This window comes from Notolepis coatsorum, assembly GCF_963971535.1.
Source record: "Notolepis coatsorum genome assembly, chromosome: 1".
NCBI classification, from domain to species: Eukaryota; Metazoa; Chordata; class Actinopteri; order Aulopiformes; family Paralepididae; genus Notolepis; species Notolepis coatsorum.
In genome coordinates, this window is record NC_140165.1 from 15,187,760 (window position 1) to 15,209,970 (window position 22,211).

General features: G+C 44.5%; 1 protein-coding gene across 1 annotated transcript in view; it reads right to left on the reverse strand.

Moving 5' to 3' along the window:
- Positions 1–18,993, reverse strand: part of st6gal2b (ST6 beta-galactosamide alpha-2,6-sialyltranferase 2b) — a gene marked incomplete at its 5' end in the record, with an annotated part of 116,710 nt that extends 97,717 nt beyond the window's left edge. Inside the window, 3 exons of the mRNA XM_084308823.1 lie at positions 3,573–3,674; positions 16,440–16,537; positions 18,114–18,993. Of these exons, the coding sequence (XP_084164949.1) occupies positions 3,573–3,674; positions 16,440–16,537; positions 18,114–18,993 (1,080 nt within the window). The remainder of the gene's footprint in view (positions 1–3,572; positions 3,675–16,439; positions 16,538–18,113) is intronic.
- Positions 18,994–22,211: the final 3,218 nt, after the last annotated feature.

The following is a 22,211-nucleotide window of genomic DNA, read 5'->3' on the forward strand; positions in this document are numbered from 1 at the left end:
ATTTTGTATGTGAGCAGCATCTTAATATAAAAGGTTATTTTTTCTCACCGTCAACCAGTTAAGCTCCTGAACGGTGCTGTAAGTGGTATTCTTTTGGTTAAAATAAGATTTGAATAGCTCTACATTTCGACAGCCATCACTGATATATACATGTAGTGTCTAGTCAGTAAGATGGGTGTCTCAGTCCCTCCACTCTGCAGTAAACACAAGATAAATGTTCCGGTATCCCTTCCCACTTTATCCAATCAGGAGAGAGAACCCTAGATATATATTTTTTATTTCTACTTATTTCAAGAAATCTTGCCAAACCAGATTTGCTGTCAGATTTACTTGTTTCAAGCACATTATTTGTTTGTATTTCCTATTTTTGTCAGACAATTTTTGCAGAAAATATATCTTCTGTTTACTGCAGAATGGAGGGACTGGGAGACCCATGTTACTGACCAGACACTCTACATCAGTGATGACTATTTACTGCAGAGTGGAGGGACTGGGAGACCCATGTTACTGACCAGACACTCTATATCAGTGATGACTGTTTACTGCAGAGTGGAGGGACTGGGAGACCCATGTTACTGACCAGACACTCTATATCAGTGATGGCTGTTTACTGCAGAGTGGAGGGACTGGGAGACCCATCTTACTGACCAAACACTATATCAGTGATGGCTGTTTACTGCAGAACGGAGGGACTAGGAGACCCATGTTACTGACTCTGTCACTCAATGACTCCAGCTCTGTCACTCAATGACTTTTCCTAAAAGTACCCATTTTATCTGGCACGGTTTCTGAAATTTCAAAATGACTTCAGGAAAATGGAATTAGAACGTTATTTCAGCTATTTCTGCTGAGCGGCCACCTCCCTCCCTCCTTGACCCTCCCTCCCTTTCACTCTCTCCCTCCCTTTCTCTCTCTCCCTCCCTCTCATCCTCCCTTTCTCTCCCTCCCTCTCTCTCCCTCTCCCTCCCTCTCTCTCTCTCTTTCTCCCTCTTTTTCCCTCTCTCTATACCTCCCTCTCCCCTCCTTCTCACTTCCTCTCCCTCCCTCCTCTCTCCCTCCCTCCCTTTCTCCTTCTCCCTCCCTCCCTCCCTCCCTCATTGACCCTCCCTCCCATCTCCATTCTAAAGGCTGTCGGGTCATCTGACCCGTTCCCGGCGGGAATTAGTGTAATTTTCTCCATGGCTGTGCTAATGTTAAAAGGGCCCTGCTGTACACCGTAGCTCAACTCTGCTGACTGTGTGAACTACAGGTGTTTGTATATTTATATATAACCAGCCCCACCTGCCATGTTCCCAGCCATTCATTCTGTTCTGTGACAAAAAGAGCCTTTTTTAAATTAGATAGATTATTTATCTTTGTCTGTCGGTAAGGCAATTAATTTTGGGTCAGAACACACTAACACTGCACTACAGAAGAGGAGATGTAAAGACCATCATGTTACAGAACACACATACGAGACGAGATGTCAGAGAAACAATGGTTTCTCTTCCTCTCTCTCTCTCCTCTCTTAAAATAAATATACAAACACCTGCAGACACAATGGCTATTTTTGTCGCAGAACAGAATGAATGGCTGGGAACATGGCATTTGTATACATAAATATATACAAACACCTGCAATTCACACAGAGAGGGGAAGAGAGAGGAGAGGGGGAGAGAGAGGGGAGATAGAGAGAGAGAGAGAGAGAAAAGAGAGAGAGAGAGAGAGAGAGAGAGAGAGAGAGAGAGAGAGAGAGAGAGAGAGAGAGAGAGAGAGAGAGAGAGAGAGAGAGAGAGAGAGGGAGAGGGAGAGGGAGAGGGAGAGGGAGAGAGAGAGAGAGAGAGAGAGAGAGAGAGAGAGAGAGAGAGAGAGAGAGAGAGAGAGAGAGAGGGAGAGGGAGAGAGAGAGAGAGAGAGAGAGAGAGAGAGAGAGAGAGAGAGAGAGAGAGAGAGAGAGAGAGAGAGAGAGAGAAAGAGAGAGAGAGAGAGAGAGAACACACACCAGATTCCTAAGGAATCCCTCCCAACCAACGTTATTCATTTTCAGGCCACATCCTGTGGCACAGTCCCATAAATCCAATGTTATGTCATATCGCACAGCCCTTGTATATTGCACTGTCCGGTGTTAAAGGGCCACTTCAACAAAAACAACGACGATTTAATTTTCACACAATCTCACACACGTCCAAAAACTCGACACAGTTCTGCACACATTCATTTCGATTCATATTGACATTAGTTTGAATATGGCCACCGGTGATGTCATCGGGGGGACATTGAATCCTTGCATTGTGTTAATTACAGCTAAATTAAATTATAAGGTAGCAGTCCCTTATGTCAACGACCCCGATGACATCTCTAATGGCCATATTCAAACTCATTTACTCTCAATAACTGTCAAACTGAATGAACGTGTGCAAAAGTCACGATCACTTTTCCTACCCTACTCGTTACGTAGGCTCTTTGAATATGGCACAAATTAGTTTGTGATCTTTTCAGTTTCCACTACTGGGATTTAAATCGCTTATACCTTTTCAAACCTTTACTTATACAGGTAAAAATCTCATTGAGACACAGTCTCATTTACAAGAGCGACCTGATCCACCAAACAAACACAACAAATACATAAATCAAGTTCCAAGACAAGTAACTCAACTAAAAATCTAAGAGAGGCTAAAATCTAGATCAATTAAATTAAGAGCAAGAACCAGAACAGGCCCCATGGAGTCTCGGTATTGCCTATAAGAAGTTTAAAATCCTCAATGGGAATTAGGTTCAGGAGCCTCAGTTCCTTTTGCAATAAGTTCCACGTAGACAGGGCAGAATAGGAAAAGGCTGTTTTTCAGAGTTCTGAGCGGGCAAATGGTACGCGTGTTTATTTTCCCTAACACACTTTCACTTCCGCGTTCGGGTTCCGCGATCTGATTGGCCACTGACGTTTCTCTCAGCGCCAATCGTGTTACGCCTAGTTATGCCTCTAACAGCCTGCTAGCTAGCTAACGCCTAGTTCTATCACTGGTTAAGCTTAGCGACTCTTTCCAAGTTGGTTAAGGTTAGAGTTTGGAATCAGGGCTGGTGGTCTATCGCCCTGCTCTAAACCAAACTCTAACCTTAACCAACTTCGAAAGAGTCGCCAAGCTTAACCAGTGATAGAACTAGGCGTAACGCGATTGGCGCTGAGAGAAACGTCAGTGGCCAATCAGATCGCGGAACCCGAACGCGGAAGTGAAAGTGCATATATACACGCAAATGGTACAGAGAGAGTTAAAAGTGAAAGTGAAAGCTTGCACAAAAGGTACGATCACTCTCCTCACGCTGGGATTGAATGAATTTCCAAATTGCACTTTGCTTTTAGCTGCAATTGGAGAGCCTGGATGACTTGGAACGAATTCCTCTTCAGCACAACGTGTGGTAAGAGCTCGGCCGCGCCGCAATCGACGCTTAATGGTCTAATTCGAATGTACCCAAAACATGGAGTTGATGACACACAACAGTATCATTTTATGCCAATCAGATTCTCCGAGAGCAACGGGTAGTCCAATCAAAAGGAGGAGAAGGGATGGGGGGGGGGGGGGGGCGGGCAGAAGAACCTACCTTCGACAGGTCAGCGGAGTACGGCGCCGGGTCCCACGCCACCAGAGCCACGTCCCGGTACAGCGAGCTGGAGTTGAAGCGGTGTCTGGGTCTGGCCACGATCTGGAAGGTGTAGAAGAGGAGGATTAACTGGATCAAGAACCCCGCCCTCTTCTCATGATCGGTTCTTCAAACGGACCTCTCTCAAACCCAAGCCCTCCTTCCTCGCCGGGATTGGAAGGATGGAGGAAAAGAGGGCAGGGGTTTGAGAGAGGTCTATTTGAATCAAATCAAATTTATTTGAAAAGCCCGCAATTTTGAAAGATTTAAAGGGGACATGCATTGCTATTCCTTGCACTATTTGGGCAACTTTACACAATTCCTGTGAGTCTATTGAACACATCTGTATGGTTTATTTTAAAAAAAAATCATTGTTTTATATTTCTAATGGAGTACTCAAAAGCATCATTTTCCAGCCGCAGGATTTCAGGCTGTTATTGGATGGGCTCCGCCATAAGCGCTTTCAGTGACAGTCACCCACACAGCGTGTTACATATGAGAGAGCGAGAGAGAGGACGAGCAAGCGAGAGAGAGAGAGAGAAAGAGAGGGAGAGAGAGAGGAGATGCGTCCCTGACACACACGCAGTCAAGTTTGTGTGTAATGCTCCGACGAGGGAGAGAGAGAGAGGAGAGATGCGTCCCCGACACACACGCAGTCAAGTTTGTGTGTGTGTGTGTGTCCCGACGAGGGAGAGAGATGGCGCACACACATTTACACACACTTCTACAGTCCCTCCCGCCGTCCCTCTCTCTCTCTCTCTCTCTCTCTCTCTCTATCTCTCTCTCTCCCTCTCGCTCCCGTTTGAGGAAGTGTCGGGTTACACTGCACTACAACCATAGAGGGGGCGTTACTGCAGATCAGTGCTATAATCACGTCAGGAATACCATCAAATCAGAACGGCTTAGTTGAGTGAGGGAAGATCTCGTGAACTCGAGACTAGACTGATGAGTCACTATGGTAATTAGAGACACAGACCCATTGATACTAACCCCTATTGCTATAAAACAATGGTAAATACTGAAAAAAGCCATTTATAATGCATGTCCCCTTTAAATAGAATAGAGCTAAGAACAACAACAATAACAAAAGAGAAAGCATAGGGAAACGAGCACTTGTGTGAAAATAGGATAAAGGCTGTCAAGGCTCGGAGCTCAAAATATCAGTCATATTCTGTTTGCACGTGAGTATGTATTGAATGACCGACTGCGGATATGGACCGCGGCTCCCAACTACGTGTGATTTTCCCCCCTCAATGTTTCAGAATAGATATGAAAAGACATTAGCGTGAAATCGTTTTTGCAACGTGAACAATGGTCCCCGGAGAGCATCCATGGAAACTCTTTACGCGACCCTCTATGTGTCACAGGTGTGGAATAATGATCCCCCCCCCCCTCCAACATCTCCCAGTCATTCCAACCCCCCTCCCATTCTTATTATCCCCCTCCACACCTCTCCAATCTGTCTACCCTCCCCCATTGATTCACCTTTTGTCTCTCACCCCCCCCCCCCCCCTTTCAACCCTCTCCAGCCACCAACCCATGTTTACCCCCTCCTCCTCCTAACTCACTGCCCCGCCCCCCCCTCCTTGACTCCTCCAATCCAATCGTCCCTGTCACCTGGGCAACACCCATCTTCTCTGACTATAAAGATCTACGCTTGTCTCAAGGAGCCCGTTATGAGACCCCAGGGGGTTTCGCCCGGTCTCTCCTGCCAATTCTCCTGGGTTGTACGCTGAATAAACCCGTGTTTAACCCTTTCACTGCCACACGACAGAAGGTTAACCCTTTACTATCACACTACCGACGGTTAACCTGCTGTTGTGTGGCAGTGAAAGGGTTAACCTTCTCTGTGTACAATTGTCGCAGTGAAAGGGTTAACCGTTTGGTAGTGCGGCAGTGAAAGGGGTTAACTACGTCTACATTTGACTGAGTACGTCTTTGATCCGGGTAAATTCCTCGACACGGGCAAACTGTGCATCCTGTGCATCTCGGCCGGTACAATACAGCCGAGCAGTGGTCCTCCGCTCGAGGATGACCCCCCGCATCGCTTACACATCAGGCTAGGGACCAACGTTTGATTAGATTTAGTCCCCGGGACCCCCGTCTGAGAGTCCGGTTGCGAGATCAGCGGAGAAGTGAAACCTACGCTCAGAAAATGTCTCTTATATTCTCCCGCTGAGCTCCTAGTGAATTAAGCAGGGGAAATTAAACCGTTTTCTGTATTTTCATTTTCTCTGAACCCCCTGGAATCCTTTCGAGGACCACCTGGGAGATCTCTCCGGACCACCCACTGAGAGCGTGACGTCACGCGACGGACCCCTGAGCGCGATGTCATCCCAATGTAAACGCCAGGAGCTGCTCCATTAACAGTAAGGAGAGACTGACTGGTACCGTTGGCTGCGGGGTGGGTTTTTAGGTGGAAACGAGCTGTATTCTAGTTATCGTTTCTCCAGCAGAACATGTCTCCTCACAGGCACGCTCGCCGCACGGCCGTCTTTGTGATCTTTGACATTCCTTCCCTATGGAGCGTCTCCAGATACTGTGTCACATCTGGGTGACATCACCGGCTCAAGCCTCTCTTCTTTTCTCCTCTACCCTCTCCCCTCCCCTCCCCTCCTCTCTTCTCCTCTCCTCTCCTCTCCCCTCCTCTTTTCTCCCCTCCTCTCTTCTTCTCTCCTCTCTTCCCCACTTGATTTGATTTGATTTTTATTTAGTACATACAATTTATACAAAAGTATAAAAACAAGGGGTACAAGGATAACATGTGAAAGTCTGTCGACTTGTTTCCAACATGGCCCCAAAACGCTGCCGCTAGGCTGCTCATAGGTACCCGGAAGAGAGCTCACATCACCCCTGTACTTGCCTCCCTCCACTGGCTCCCGATGCACTTTAGAATAGACTTCAAGGTCCTTTTATTGGTATACAAAGCCCTAAATGGTAAGGCCCCTGCTTACCTAGCAGACCTCCTCACCCCCTATACCAACGCCAGGGCCCTCAGATCGGCTGATAAGGGTCTCCTAACCACCCGTAGGTCTAACTTCAAGTCTAGGGGGGGACGTGCTTTTGCGGTCGCAGCCCCTGACCTCTGGAACAGCATCCCCATGTCCATTAAATCTGCCACCTCCATCGAGTCTTTTAAATCAAAACTCAAAACCCACCTATATCGCCTGGCCTTCCCTGACTCACTTTGACTCTTGCCGTACTTGTTGACGTGTTGTTCTGTTTTTCCTTTGTCTATCAGTTGATTTTTTATTTTTATTTTTTCTGTTTATTTTATACTTTTCTTTGTTCTTAGCTTAGCTATGTGAAGCACTTTGGTTGACAAGCGTCGTGTTTAAACGTGCTATATAAATAAATTTGATTTATTGATTGAAGAAGAAGAATACAATAAATCACAAAGAAAGAGTTAAGAAGATAAGATAGATACAACAAGTAGATACAATTTTCTGAAAGAGCCTCATTACAGCATGTCATGTTCCTGTTCTTCAAGAGTGGTGGCCAAGCACCCTCTGCAACCTATTGTTGCAGATGTCGCTTCACACCCCTCTTGAAGACAGCAATAGTGGGGGAGTTTTGGATGGCCCTGGGCACTTCTCTCCTCTCCTCTTCTCCGTTTTCTCCTCTCCTCTCTTATTTGCTCCTCTCCTCTCCCCTCCTCTCTTTTCTCCTCTACTCTCCTCTCGTCCCCACTTTTCTCCCCTCCTCTCTTCTTTTCTCATCTCCTCTTTCTCCCCTCCTCTATTTTCTCTTCTCCTCTCTTCTTTTCTCCCATCTTCCCCACTTCTCTCCTCTCCTCTTTTCTCCTCTCCTCTTTTATCATCTCCTCTCATCTTTTCTCTTCTCTTCCCCACTTATATCCTCTCCTCTTTTCTCCCCTCCTCTCTTTTCTCCCCTCTCCTCTCTTATTTTCTCCTCTCTTCCCTACTTCTCTCCTTTCTCCTCTCCTCTCCTCTTTTCTCTTCCCCACTTATATCCTCTCCTCTCTTCTCCCCTCCTCTCTTTTCTCCTCTCCTCTCTTATTTTCTCCTCTCTTCCCCACTTCTCTCCTCTCCTCTTTTCTCCCCTCCTCTTTTCTCCTCTCCTCTTCTCCCCTGGTTCTCGTTTACGGGGGGGGGGGGGGGGGGGGTGGTTGTTCCTTTCTCTGACACACTCTACCCAATGAGCCATAGAGACACCATATAATAATTCATAAACCGAGTCGTATTTCTCCCACAGGTTGATGGTTTAATTAACGATGAAGGCCTCCAAGGTACGGCCGTAATCTCCTCACCATATGACACACGTGAATCTCACATTGTGTAAGATAAGATACCGTCTGATATGTATTGTCCATTGCATTGGTATTTTATCAATGTCCTGCGTAACAAACCTCAAAACTTGGCAGCGTGTAAATCACCCCGCAAGTTTGACTCCGGCATGAGACCATTAGCCCATTACCATTCAGGCCCAGGGCTGCTAGTAACCTTAACCCTGAATAGATGGATGATGGATGACGGATGAGAGCTATGGGAACCATGTGCAGCGGGGTGATGTCTCAGCCGTCTCTCTACCCCCTGCAGCCAAACCCGGCGGACCACATCAGATCATTATGACCACTCGCTGTCTCCCATAGGGGCCGAGCTAGAAGTGTGCGCTCTGTGTGTAGTATTGGCCTCTTTTGGTTTGAATTGTACAAATTAATTGGCGAGTGCCTGCCTTTAAAGACGCCTGCCTGCTATCAGAAATGCAAGCCGAGGCCGCAGTGAGACCTAACTACGATAGCGCGCGAAGGACAACCATCTCTGATCATATTTTCATGATCATGGTTAAATGAACAGAACAATGCTCCCTGCTGCATTCTTTTGCCGTACGTTGGTCCTCGCGTTGAACAGAATAGAATAGAATAGAAATACTTTATTCATCCCGAGGAAAATTTTGACACTACAGATCGCTCACAGTAAACAGTAAACAGTAAGGTAGTCAAAAACAAAAGTCACGAATAAGAATAAAAAGACTAAGAATAAAATACGATCCGGGATATACATTTTCTATGTTATGTATATACATTCTAATATAAAATATACAGTAAAAATATACAGAAATATGCAGTAAGTGTACAGTAAAGAGTGTAAAATTGTACAGTGTCGATTTAAGAGTAAAGTAAAAGTCCAGGAAGATTTGATAGTACCGTCACCCTGTGCTCAGTGATGCAGTTCAACAGACCTCACGATGCAACGGTAACTCGCACAAGCCCAGATGACCGGTGCAGACGCTACAGACACGAATGTGATATAATGTGTGATAACAGAACCACAGCGTGAGAGACGATTCAATTAGGGAAATTGTGTTTTTATTTTTTTATGCCCGTCTACTGCGTCTAGTCTACATTTGAAAGCCATCACAGCAGTGGAAATTGTGTTCTCTGTTTGAATTCACAACCTGTTGAGTTTAATGGGCGACTAACGCCAAGTCATCAGTCTCCCTGTCTCACGGTTTCACTGTAGAGTGTGTGATGATTTCCGACCAGAGCAGCCGTTTTGTTTGACCAAAACAGTCAATATTGGAAATACTACTATAATCACAACCCTGCTTAGCTGCACAATGTTGTTGTAACTAAGAGATTTGCTGAATTTATTTGTGCATAGATCACTTTGTGAGACCCTCAGTTGCAAAATTACAACATCACTTTTAGCTTTTAGCTATTTAAAAAAGTCTGTAAATGTTCATTTTTTTTTTTTTTGCACATTTACAAAGTCAACGGGTCCTGTTGTTCAGCCTCACAACGCTATTGGATAGTAAATGTGTTTATAGGTCGCACATTCTGGCCTCTGAAGTAGCTAATGTCAATTTCATTTGGGCCTTACAGGGTAGGTTTCACATGAGGGGCGACAGTGGCTCAGGAGGTAGAGCAGTCGTCTGGCAATCCGGAGGTTCCCGGTTCGATTCTCGCTCCTCCCGGGCAGCGTGTCGATGTGTCCTTGAGCAAGACACTTAACCCCTAATTGCTCCCGATGAGCAGGTTGGCACATTGCATGGTTGCCTCCGCCGTCGGTGTGTGAATGTGTGAGTGAATGTGTGAATGAATGTGAGTGAATGGGTAAAATGTGAGTAACAAATTGTAAAGCGCTTTGGATAAAAGCGCTATATAAAAAAGCAGCCATTTACATGAGCATTTCCTGGTTGATAGTAAGACGATGGCCTGGTAATAGGCAATACTATAGCGATTAAATACTAACCTGTATTGACAGCACAATATTGATGTAACTAAGAGATTCACTGAGGAAAACATATTTTGAATGCATAGGTATATCAACGACAATAGGTTCACTTAGCCCGTTACGTGACTGCGATGTGCAAGCCAGGGGCTTTAGTGACCGCAGTCACTCTCAGCTATGCCGCGACCAGGCTAAAAAAAAGTACCAATTGCTGAATTCTGAGCTGGGGGTGGGTCAAAAATATATCAGATATGAATTTCAAAGATACCCAGCGTACAATATGGGTTTAACACAGCTTTACAGTGGGGTCTGGAAGCTCGGAGTTGCTAATAAACAGTTTAAAACATTGTTACAAAACGAGTGGTACTCACAGAGCGAACGTTGGCAAGATGGCTTGCACATCGCAGTCACGTAAGGGGCTAAGGTTCACTATGGTATGTTGTAAACAGGTGCCAGAGAGCTGTGTAGTAGCGCCCTCTGGTGTGTAAAATGTGTAACTTAATACTGACAGAGTCTACAGAGGCTCAGGAGGTAGTTGTCTGGTAATCGGAAGGTTCCCGGTTTGATTCCCGCTCCTCCCGGGAAGTGTGTCGAAGTGTCCTTGAGCAAGACACTTAACCGCTAATTGCTCCCGATGAGCAGGTTGGCACCTTGCATGGTTGCCTCCACCCCCCAAGTGTGTGAATGTGAGGAACAAAACATGGCAATGAGTGGATGGATGGATTAAAGTCGCCTGGTGAGTTATGGCAAAAGTCAAGATCATGACCCCATATATTGCCTGAGCTCACGTATGTGAGAAGGCAAGTTGGGACCTCTGTCACCTCTCCACTTCTGTGGAGCTTCATTCATGTACGCAATGAAGATGTTCACACTTTTTGGCAGCATGTATATCTGCAAGCAAACCTTTTCACACATGGAACTCCTGAAAACTCCAATGAGATCAAGATTGACAGATGAACATCTGCATCAGTGTTTGAGACTGGCTGTGACTATAATGGAACCTGACATTCAACTTCTCACCAGCCAGATGCAGGCCCACAGTTCACACTGATGAACATACATAGGTACGCTCACTTTTCTGACTTGAATGAGTCATTCTGAGTATAAACAAATATAATCATAATAAAATCTACTGGGATAAAATCCATCTCCACAACCATACTGGTGGTGAAATGTATTGTGCTGTGTAGGTGCTGTATCACTTAGTTCTGTTTCTCAGCCTGCTTGCTTTGTGGTTTTCACAGGGAAGTTGATGAGAGAGAGCTGCAAACAGCGGTGTATATAAGCCTACTGGAACCTACCAAAGGATTATAAGGAAGGAACGCAAGAACTTTGAGAGACTGCTCATATGAGTCATTTAAGTAAGATATTATGCTCTGACAACTAAGCTGAACTTTTACCTGTTAAGATTGTGCATGGCACAACATAAAGTTAATGTTCAATGGACTTTTTTTCTGTGAAGAACAAAGAGAGGGTTATTTGGTTAATATTTATTTCATAAATAGTGTTATCATATATTTCCTGACTTTATTTTCTCTGTGAAGAACCCATAGAGGGTTATTTGGTTATTATTTATTTCATAAATAGTGTTATTTATTTCATTAACCACACTTTGGCTGCCATGGGTTAAATTCATTATCAACCGTAGGTTGCCGGCTCTATTTGTCTATAGAGAAAGTCCCCTTCTTTGCAGGGCTATAACTTTTTAAATTCTATTGCTACATTGCCATTATTAGGGCCCATTCAAAGTCCTATATGTATTGTTCATTGTGTAGCAACGTTAAACGTTTTCATTCACATATTCATAGTAAAGTATGGTCTAATGTATAAGTATGTTTTCATCTCTTTCTGCAGCTTTCTCCAGAACGTGATCTATAGCCCCAAATACATTATATTGATGATGCAATACAGTTTTATGGCAATCAGCGCGATATAAAAAATTCCAACTAGACGTACTTCTAGAAGTTACTACATGTCATCTGATGTTGACCGGATGGGCTAGGGGGCGTTTATAATTCCGTGGGCAGCGTTATACCAATCATCTAATGTGGGTCAAATGTTGATAATAGCAGTTAGTATCGAAGACGGTAACTTTACACGCTAAAACTCACCCCAGTCTCCGCGCGCCGTTGGGCGATCATCGTAGAGTAGAAATGTTATCATTATGGGATGTAGATTTACCCGGTCCATCTCCAGCTTGTATAATGGTATATACGTCCAAATCATGTTGTTTATCGAGTTATTGGCAATCGATCGCTATGTAGTGTAGTGAGTCCCGGGACATGTACCGAGTGCCCGGAAGTAATACGGCCGTCCAGCACAACCTCTACGGCACTTCCTGTTAAGCGATTGCGCCGATCGGCCACCAGATGGCGCTCCTGAACCGCCAGAGAGCTCAGTGGGTCCTCCTGGTGGATCTCAGGCCAGCGGAGGGGACATATGAATCCGATCCCAGATTTTTGAAATATTGATATCAAAGACGCTGTAAAGCGTCTTCGGCAACTTGAGCATGGCCGGGAATGACGTGTTTAAGCGTTTCCCGGCACCCAAAGTGTTTATTATTTATTTCCTAACTTTTTTTTCTGTGAAGATCCCGGAAATGTTTATTAATATTTGGTTATGTGTGGCTTTCTGGAAAACAATAAATGTTTACGTTTAGGCACCCCTGCGATCATCACACTTTTTCTGTTACAAACTGACCCCGGCCCCCACCAGAGAAGGGAAAAGTTATGTGGCCCTCACAGGAAAAAGTTTGGGGACCCCTGATGTAGACAGACAAATTACTTATCTTTCCTGCCATTATTATTCTTGGTTTTGGTGTTGTTGCTTTTACAATGTGCATGGAGGTATTGTTTTATTCTGATTGTACAATGATTTTACGTTTGAATGTGTTATGTTATTTTGAGAGGACCCCAGTAAGAGTAGTTGTTACTGAGGTAACAACTAATGGGGATCCTAAATAAACTGGAACTGAAACTCTGGGGAGAGCAAAGGCAGAGGAGTCTGCTTTATGTTTAACGACGCCTTTATGTTTAACGACGCAACCCTGGAAAGTTCACACACGAAAAACACTCTTGTTCCCCAGACTTGGAATATCGCTCTATTCTACAACTATCATAGACATAGTTAGTTGTATACATACCACTCAGCACCGATACAAACCAGGCGCTCAAAGTAACTATGCTGCGATCAGCAATGCTGAGAACACACACCCAAAGGCTGCTTGCATCGTGGGTTGGAGATTTCAACCAAGCGTCTCTCTGCACAAAGTTTTGCCAAAATACTTTCAACATGCCGATGTAAACATAATGAGGAAATACTATTTTGGACTATTGCTACACAAGAGTACAGACGGCGTACTAATCCGTACACCACCCGTAAATCAGATCACGACACTCCATAGCCATCCTGCTAATACCGATTTACAGACAGAAAGGCTTAAATAAACACCACCCACTGTGAAGGAAGTCCTCTGCTGGTCTGACAAATCAGACACTATGTTACAAGACTGGGAGATGTTCCAGGATGCGTCAGAATACATCAACAACTACATGGGAGTCATGGGATTTATTCAAAAGTTACATTATCCCCTCAAAACAAATCGGTATTCAGGTCCTCAGCCTGCTCTCAGCCTGCAACATTTCCTCCAAATCGGCCCTGTAGTTAGTTTGAGATTAGCTGTGGACGCACGCACGCACGCACACACACACACACACACACACACACACACACACACACACACACACACACACACACACACACACACACACACACACACACACACACACACACACACACACACACACACACACACACACACACACACACACACACACACACACACACACACACACACACACACACACACACACACACACACACACACACACACACACACACACACACACACTGTATATGTGCAAAATGAATCGTTCCAGCAAAATAGGCTGTGTAGAACATGACATAATTAACATGACATCTCATTTACAGTTTTTCTCAATTGCTTTGGTGCATTTCTCTGATCAGAATTAAAGTTCTCATAACTGTTAGTTCAACCTCCACAACATTTTGTAATTTGTGCACATCATAGTAGCAGTTTCTCATTCCTCTGAACAAATTGCAAATGCTTTTGGACATGCATCAATTGCTTTCATACAATTCTCTGCTGTTTTATAACATTATCATTTGCTTATGTCATGTCAGTCAAAATTAACTATACTTATGACTGCTGAATAGTCATTCCCTATAAAACTAATAGTCCTCAACATTTAGTCGGGAGAACAGGTGTGTATATTGGACAGTAATTCAGCACTAAACAATCTGCACTGCACTACTGCCATTGTGTCATACATGAAGCTTACAGTGGGACAAGAACTTTTTACATTTTACATTTAGACTTACACCTTTACTGCAGCACAGATTTACTGTATTGTAGTGTTACAGTAAAGATTTTCATTATGACACTGTACTGCAGCATTTTACAAGTGGGAAGCCCTGTTATTGTACACTACAGTAATATGGGTTACGTGTAAAGTAGTATATATCATGTTTACTGTACATTACTGTAATTTTACTCTTCACCACATAGGATTGCAAGACAACCTTGCAGAGGTGGAAGAGGGCCGCTTTTTACTCCACAACCAGAGGAAGCCATTTGTGCAATGGTGATTGCAAACAATGCCATAAGGTTGAGAGAGATCCAAAGCGCTGTTATAGAGGATGACAATACCTTTGGCAATATTGAATCCGTTTCAATCTCTACAATTGACAGAGTGCTCAGGAGAAATGAAATGCGCATGAAACAATTGTACAATGTGCCATTTGACCGGAAGAGCGACAGTGTGAAGGAGACCCGTCACCAGTATGTACAGGTAAAACATTTATGTGTTCTATGCATACTCTAATGTGCAGTGCTGTAAACTGGTTACTTTGTGTAGTGCCATGCATGTACAATATGTTGTCCAAAATGCATTATGTTACACAGGAAAAGTTTAAATAATTGTTCTCTCTCTCTCTCCTCTGGGATAAAGCGTGTACTGGAGCTGGATGCCAGGGAATCGCTGCACACATTCATATATGTTGATGAGGCAGGTTTCAATCTGGCAAAAGGTAGAAGGTGTGAAAGGAATCGCATTGGACAGAGAGCAACCACTGATGTCCCAGGCCAACGAGGAGGGAATATTACAATGTGTGCAGCCATCTCAGAAAACGGCGTCCTCACCCATATGCCCCGCCTTGGTCCATACAACACACACAACATCTGCTGACTTTTTTAGACACTCTTTACAGGGACATAATCCCTGAGAATGAGAGGGGTCTAAATGGCGACCATCTGCCCAAGTACGTTGTTGTATGGGATAATGTACGTTTTCACCACGCAATTCTGGTCACACAGTGGTTTGCAGCACATGAAAGGATGCTGGTGGAATATCTCCCTCCCTACTCCCCATTCCTGAATCCAATAGAGGAGTTTTTCTCTGCCTGGAGGTGGAAGGTATACGACCGGCCTCCACATACCCAACTGGCCCTGCTAGCGGCCATGGATGACATCACAGCACAGTCCTGCAGAGGGTGGATTCACCACTCAAGGAGATACTTTCCTCGCTGCCAGGGATGATATTCGCTGTGATGTCGATGAAAATATGTGGCCAGACAGACAGGAACGTCTGGATGTGAATGAATGATTTACAGTACTGTGTATGTTGTATGTTCCAATTCAGTTCCAATATGTACTGCAATATTACTTATTTACAGTTGTGCACAGCTCTACCCAATGGCCAAAGGGTGTTTCTTATGTTTGTTGTAAATTAGTTTGTATTTTTCTTTTGCACAATGCTGTGAACAAATTAAAATTGCAAAGAGCATATGCAGTAAAAATGTGAAACATACGTGTCTTGTACTCATTTACCTCACTAAATACAGCAATGTGTAACTGTAGATTTCAAATGGCTGTGCAAATAGTGTATAGTGCTGTCTTGAGCATTTTCAGAAAGTGTCACCAAGATCTGACTTTTTTGCATTGGAAAACACTTGTGAACTGTCATATCGAAAACATGGCAAAGCCATTTGACTATCTTGTTCATAAACAATGGAGTCAGGACTTTTCATTTTGATGACAGTGACACTTTCATTGACATGAATACTTGCTTTTGAGGAATGAACTATCCATTTTGAGCAAGTGACACGCTTCTTTCTGCAGGTTATCAACTAGGTTTTGCAGTTTGTACTAATTGTTTTGAGAAATGCACTAACAGTTATGAGAACTTTAATTCTGATCAGAGAAATGCACCAAAGCAATTGAGAAAAACTGTAGTGATGTCAATACTGAACGACTGCGAGATTGGCTCTTGACAAGCATGAATATTCTTACAACTTCCACCTGGACTTTGTGATGCATTCTTTCTTCTCCTTAGGACAGACTGCCCTCTTGTGGGCAAACTGAATAGAGTGAAAGAGTGGTTGGTAGCCAGTGTCTGGATGGAGCTAGACCAAGGAGAGGAGAGGAGAGGAGAGGAGAGGAGAAGAAGAGAAGAGAGGAGATGAGAGAAAAGAAGAGGAGAGGAGAAGAGATGAGAGGAAAGAAGAAAGGAGATGGAGGAATGAGAAGGGAAGAAGAGAGGAGAGGAGAGCTCACCTGAGAGTTGATAATGCGAATGGTAGTCTTGTTCCCCACATCTTTCTCATAGCCCTCCGTGGGGGCCGCATTGAAGCGAAGCACTGCATCATGGGAATCTGAAGGCAAGTGCCAATAAGAAGAAACATGTTATAGATGTTTCAGAATATGCACACTAATGTGTCTGTGATGTACAGTATCTGTGGTGACTAGGGTTTGAATCTACTTATATAATCTAAATCTTTTCATATCCTTTGTCAAATCTTTTTTCAGATTATCTTAAAGATTTGAGTTTTGAGTTTTTTTTATTTTAAAGGGGCTATGTACTGCTATTCCTAGCACTATTTGGGCAACTTTACACAATTCCTGTTAGTCTATTGAAGACATTTGTAAGTTTTTTTTTTTTTAAAATGCATTGTTTTATATTTCTAATCAAGTACTCAAAACCATCATTTTTCAGCCTCAAGAAATCAGGCTGTTATGGCCTGGCTCCGCCCATAAGCACTTTGAGTGACAGTGCCACACAGTCTGCACTGGTAGAGGGAGGGAGAGAGAGAGAGAGAGAGAGAGAGAGAGAAAAAAAGACAGATCGTTATTGACAAGGCCCCCTCTCTCCCTCCCTCCCTCTCTCTTCCTTTCTCTCCCTCTCGTGATGAGTCCGCGCGGCAGAGAGAGAGAGAGAGAGAGAGAGAGAGAAAAAAAGACAGGCCGTTATTGACAAGGCCCCCTCTCTCCCTCCCTCCCTCTCTCTTCCTTTCTCTCCCTCTCGGCTCTCGGTGATGAGAGTCCGCGGCAGCTTGTGGTTTTTTTTTTTTTTTTTCTTTCAATCTCCCGTTTGCGGGTGTGTGGCGCGCGGCCGGCAGGTACCCCCCCCCCCCCCAAGTGCTCTCTATCTCTCTCTCTCTCTCTCTCTCTCTCCCCATGCAGAGTATGAGGAAATGGTTTCGCTGTGTACAGTCAGTCTAGGTAGAATGTGGGCGGGCATTAGCTACAACCACAGAGCCAATCACATCACTGTCTGCTACCCAGCGGCCGTATGACGTATATCGGCCGTTCAAATCAAAATGGCCTGATTTACTGGAGGAGGAAAGGGGCTGAGCTGAATCACAGCAATCCGCCAATATGGTATTTAGACACTAAAACACATTGATACGAACTCCTATTACTATAATACAATGCTAGAGACTGAAAAATGACATTTATAGTACATGTCACCTTTAAATACATTTATTATTTAAAGGCTATATTTTAAGGCTATATATGTACTTGATGTTTGTTTGTTATGTTGCATATTTGAAATAAACTTCAATCAAATCAAAATCAAATCAAAGGTGCTGCATACATACATTCCTCTACATTGGAAATTAATTGAATGGAGCCACGCTGCTAGACTTGGCCGGAGGGGGTCGGAAGTGGAACGAGCCTTAGTGGGTGACAGATATGCTTCGTATTGACTCAGACTGCAAAGTCCCCCGTCATACCCCATGAAGACCACTAGAGGGTAGCAACAGTTCATCACCACATCTTAACACATGAACCTCTAGGTTGCTCCACAAACCTACATAGGTGTAAGAATAGTAGGGTCAGCCCATTTCCTTGCCTTACCCATTCCTCTCCAAATACTAATGTATATATCCCTTAGTATCAAGGAGAGGAATCCCAGAAAACATGGCAAGGTTTCACCCTCCCTCTCACCTATCTCTCTGCCCAGGGACGAGTTGAGGATGGCGCCTGCTGAAGTGACCACGGCGCAGGTCTTGTATAACTCTGACCCCTGGAGCTGCTCCAGCGGTCGCGAGGGCACCAGCTTGGCCCAGCCCAGGTCGGCGAAGGGTTCCTCCGTGCCGTCCAGGGTCCTCAGTCGGGCCTGCCTCTTCAGCTCGCACAGCACCTCGCCGCCGCTCTGCTGGGCTCTGCGCGGGCCCCGGTACGCCACGTGGTGCTTGTTGGAGCTCAGGTAGTCCCGCAGGGCCTTTTGAAGCCGGGGGCTCAGCATGCTGGCGGACGCGTTGCCCTTCCACAGCCGCTGGACGACCGCCTTGGACCTGGAGACGAAGTAGTCCTCGTCCTCGGGGTCGTAGTAGGCCTGTTCGGCGAGGCTGCCGTCCGCGTTCCGCCTCCTCGCCCTCCTCCTCCTGATCCGCAGCTTTTTCCGGCGCCTCCGTTCCTCCAAGGCCGCCTCCGGGAGACGCATGAGCGCATTGCCGCCGCCCTGGCTCGCGTCCCTGACCGCTGGGCCTTCGCGGAGGAACGACCAGGCGACCGTGTCCTGGGTATCCCCGTTTAGGAGCTCTCCCTGTGGGCCCTCCAGACCGAGGCCAGGGGGTCCTGCCCGGCGCTCCCCCCAGGTGGAACCCTGGTTCCGTGGGGAGGAGGAGGAGGCCGAGGCCCCCTTCCCACCCTGGATAGACGCCAGCCGGCGGATCTCGGTGCGGGTGAGGGAGTGGGTACGCGCCGCGGTGTGGGTGCGGGGCATCATGTCAGCCCGTAGGTCCAGGAAGCGAGAGAGCAGGGACAGGAAGAGGAGGAGCCAGGCCAGCATGGCCACCACGGCCAGCTTCTTCCACTGCTTCATGGCCCGCCGGGGTGGTCACGGGAGGGCCTGCCCGCCGACTAGCGCCACCCGCAGGTCGGCCCGGGAAAGCCCAGGGTGAGGCCTGGAGAAGGGAGACACGAGACAACAGGAAAGGTTTTTTATTAGATGCAAAGTGCCTCATAGACTGGCAACATCACTAACTCAATGTCACTCACACATTCATTCACGCTTTGACACGCTGCCCCCAGTGGCGGCTCACAGGCATGGCACTTTGTGTAATTGGACCATGGTAAGTTGGAAATCAGGCAGGCCGCTGCGTTCTGTATGAGTTGAAGTGGCTTGGTGGCAGTAATCGGTAGACGAGCAAGCATTGCATTGCAGTAGTCGATGCGAGACATGACTGTTGATTACAGGAGAAGTTGGTGGTTTCTTTTGTCAGGAAGGGGCTGATCCTTCTGACGTTACTCAGGAGGATTCTGCAGGTTCTGGTTGTTGCAGTGATGTGAGCGGAGAAGTTCAGCCGGTCGTCTAGGACGACACCAAGGTTATTGGCGGTCGGGGACGAAGCCACGGCTACATTATGGATGATAAATTAACATGGAAATCGCACATAGCGCACGTTAAAAAAAAGATGTCCAAGAGTATTTTTGTTATGAATAAAGTAAAGTATGAGGCAATGAGAACACTCTACTGTTCACTCATCTCACCTTATATCAGTTATTGTGTTGAAGTATGGGGGAATACTTGTGGGACCAATATAAAACCATTATATATATACTACAGAAGAGGGCTGTAAGAATCACACATAAAGTGAGTTATCGAGAACACACAAATACATTATTTATTAAATCTAGAATAATTAAACTTGAAGACATGGTTAAGTTTCAAACAATGTTAATTATGTTTAGGGCAAGAAATAATAAACTGCCAGAAAAACTACAAAATCTTTTTCATTTAGAAAGTGAGTTTAGTAGGAGAAAATACAATTTTAAACATCAGTTTGCACGTGCCACACTTAAACAGATGTGTCCTTCAGTTATTAGTGTAAAGTTGTGGAATTCTCTCCACAGCGAGCTTAAGGGATGTAATAGTGTTAATCAATTCAAAAATAATAATACAAAAAAAAAATTTAGTCAGTATGAAAATCAAATGTGATCTGAATAGTGAGATATTTTCTTTTTTTTCTCTTTCTTTTATTCTTTATTATTATTATTATTATTAAATTTGTTCTTGTTTAACTGTGGATTGTGTGTTTCTTGTATAATGGTATAAATTATTATTTGTGTAAATTAGGTTGTACGTCGACCATTAAGTAAATACTTGTTTAGTTTAGGAATAAGGGGCAGGTAAGTAACTATAAGATTTATTCTTCTTCCTGCTCCTTTTGTCCATGGAATGATATTTATGATTGTGTAATGAAGAAACTCTGATTGTATGATTCCATGTGGCAAATAAAAACTCTGAACTGAACTGAAATGAACTGAATATTCTCCACTGTGATGGAAAGTGATGGATTTGCAGGTGAAGCAGCTCTGTCTTGATCAAGTTCAGTTTGAGGTGGTCGGTCGTCATCCAGGCGGAAATGTCAGACAGGTGATGTTACCCAGAGAGTTTTGGTGTAGAGAGAGAAGAGAGGGCTGCAAGGACTGAGCCCTGAAGTGGATGGGGGGCTGACAGGGTCCCTCTCCTGATACTTGGTAGGAGCGGGGGGGGGGGTTCTATCTCCTTTTCAATCGTGTCTTTGACGTAACATTCTTGAAGCACTTTGAAATTGCCTCTGTTCATAAATGGTGCTGTGTAAATGTTCAAGTTCAAGTTTGTTTACTAATTGTCATAGTAAAATACAGAATACTTTATCATGAAATGCATTTTTCTGTATGAGCCCCTGGGAGTGTGCTAGATAAAAATAGATAAAAAGTATAAAATAGAAAAAGTAAAAAGTACGTAAAATAAAGTGTTCAGTCAATATACAGTACATGTATACAATATACAATACAGAGTAAAAAGAGTAACAGTGAGGTACAATGCAGACATGGGATGAGGTACAAACTTAGGGTAAGGTGCAATGAGGTATGAATTGTAGTGCAAATCTCTTTACTAATAAATATAAAATGTGCAGTGCCTTGCCTCACAGCAATCTTAACAGGAAAAGGGAGTTCTGCCTCTCTTACTTGGATTCCTAGCTTTAGGAGAGAGGCATGTTCACAAATACAGATTGGACTGTCCAAGGGCACAGGGAGAACATTATGTGAATTCTTAAAACGGGAGACATTTCACTTTCACTCAGGAGGGATAGACACCTGCCCCCAATTCCCCTCTCCACGAGTCGTGCCTTTCTTCCGCCATCACCCGCAGAGACTCCAGCGGGCTCCATTTTAATGCCAGAGAAGATAAGAGATATCGCCTGAAACCAGAGGTCTTGGGGGATTGATAGATACTTGCCATTTCATGCTAGCTTAATCCGGGAAAAGTGAAATAACACTCCAAAAGATTAATTAAAATGTGATGGGGATAAAAGAAAAATCTGTATGGCCACTTACAGCGACGTCCCATGACCTGTCACCTCGATATACCGTAATGAGCTCGAGTACTCGCTGTTTCAACTGAACTCGAGGGGTTTTTAAGGGTGCTCTATTTTTCTTATTACCACCAATTTATTTTGCTAGTACTGAAACAGAAATCTCTCTCTGAAATCAAGCACTACTCAAGTAATTAGAGTAATTAGAGTACTTCATCTGGGGAAACATTACTCCTGCCCATCCCTACTTTACAAACATGTCCAATAGCTGCAAGAAAGCTGCATGTCGTTTAGGGTTTAAAAAGATGAGATATTCCTTTATTGATCCCGTTGGGGAAATTCAGGCATCATAGCAGCATGGGGGAGGGGAGAGGGGAGGTACAGGTAGTAGAAGTCATGATACAGGTCATAGAATTATAGTACAGTAAAATTAAATAATAAAGAAATAGGCAGTGTAAATATAATTAACTCTGGACATAGGCAGTGTAAAAAGGTCAAGGTGCAAGATGAGGGTATGTATGCCCTCTCAGTTAAATTCGCCCTAAAATAAATATAGTTACAATATATATATATATAAAATCTAATAACTAAAATCGATTCCAATATCTAAAAATGCTAAATATATGCCCTGGTGAAGTAAGTATACACAGAAGGTGCCGTATGCTAATCTAATCTAATATAGATTCAAGTGTGATTTACAAATTTTTCATGTGGATCCAGAGTCTCCAATTCCATGAAT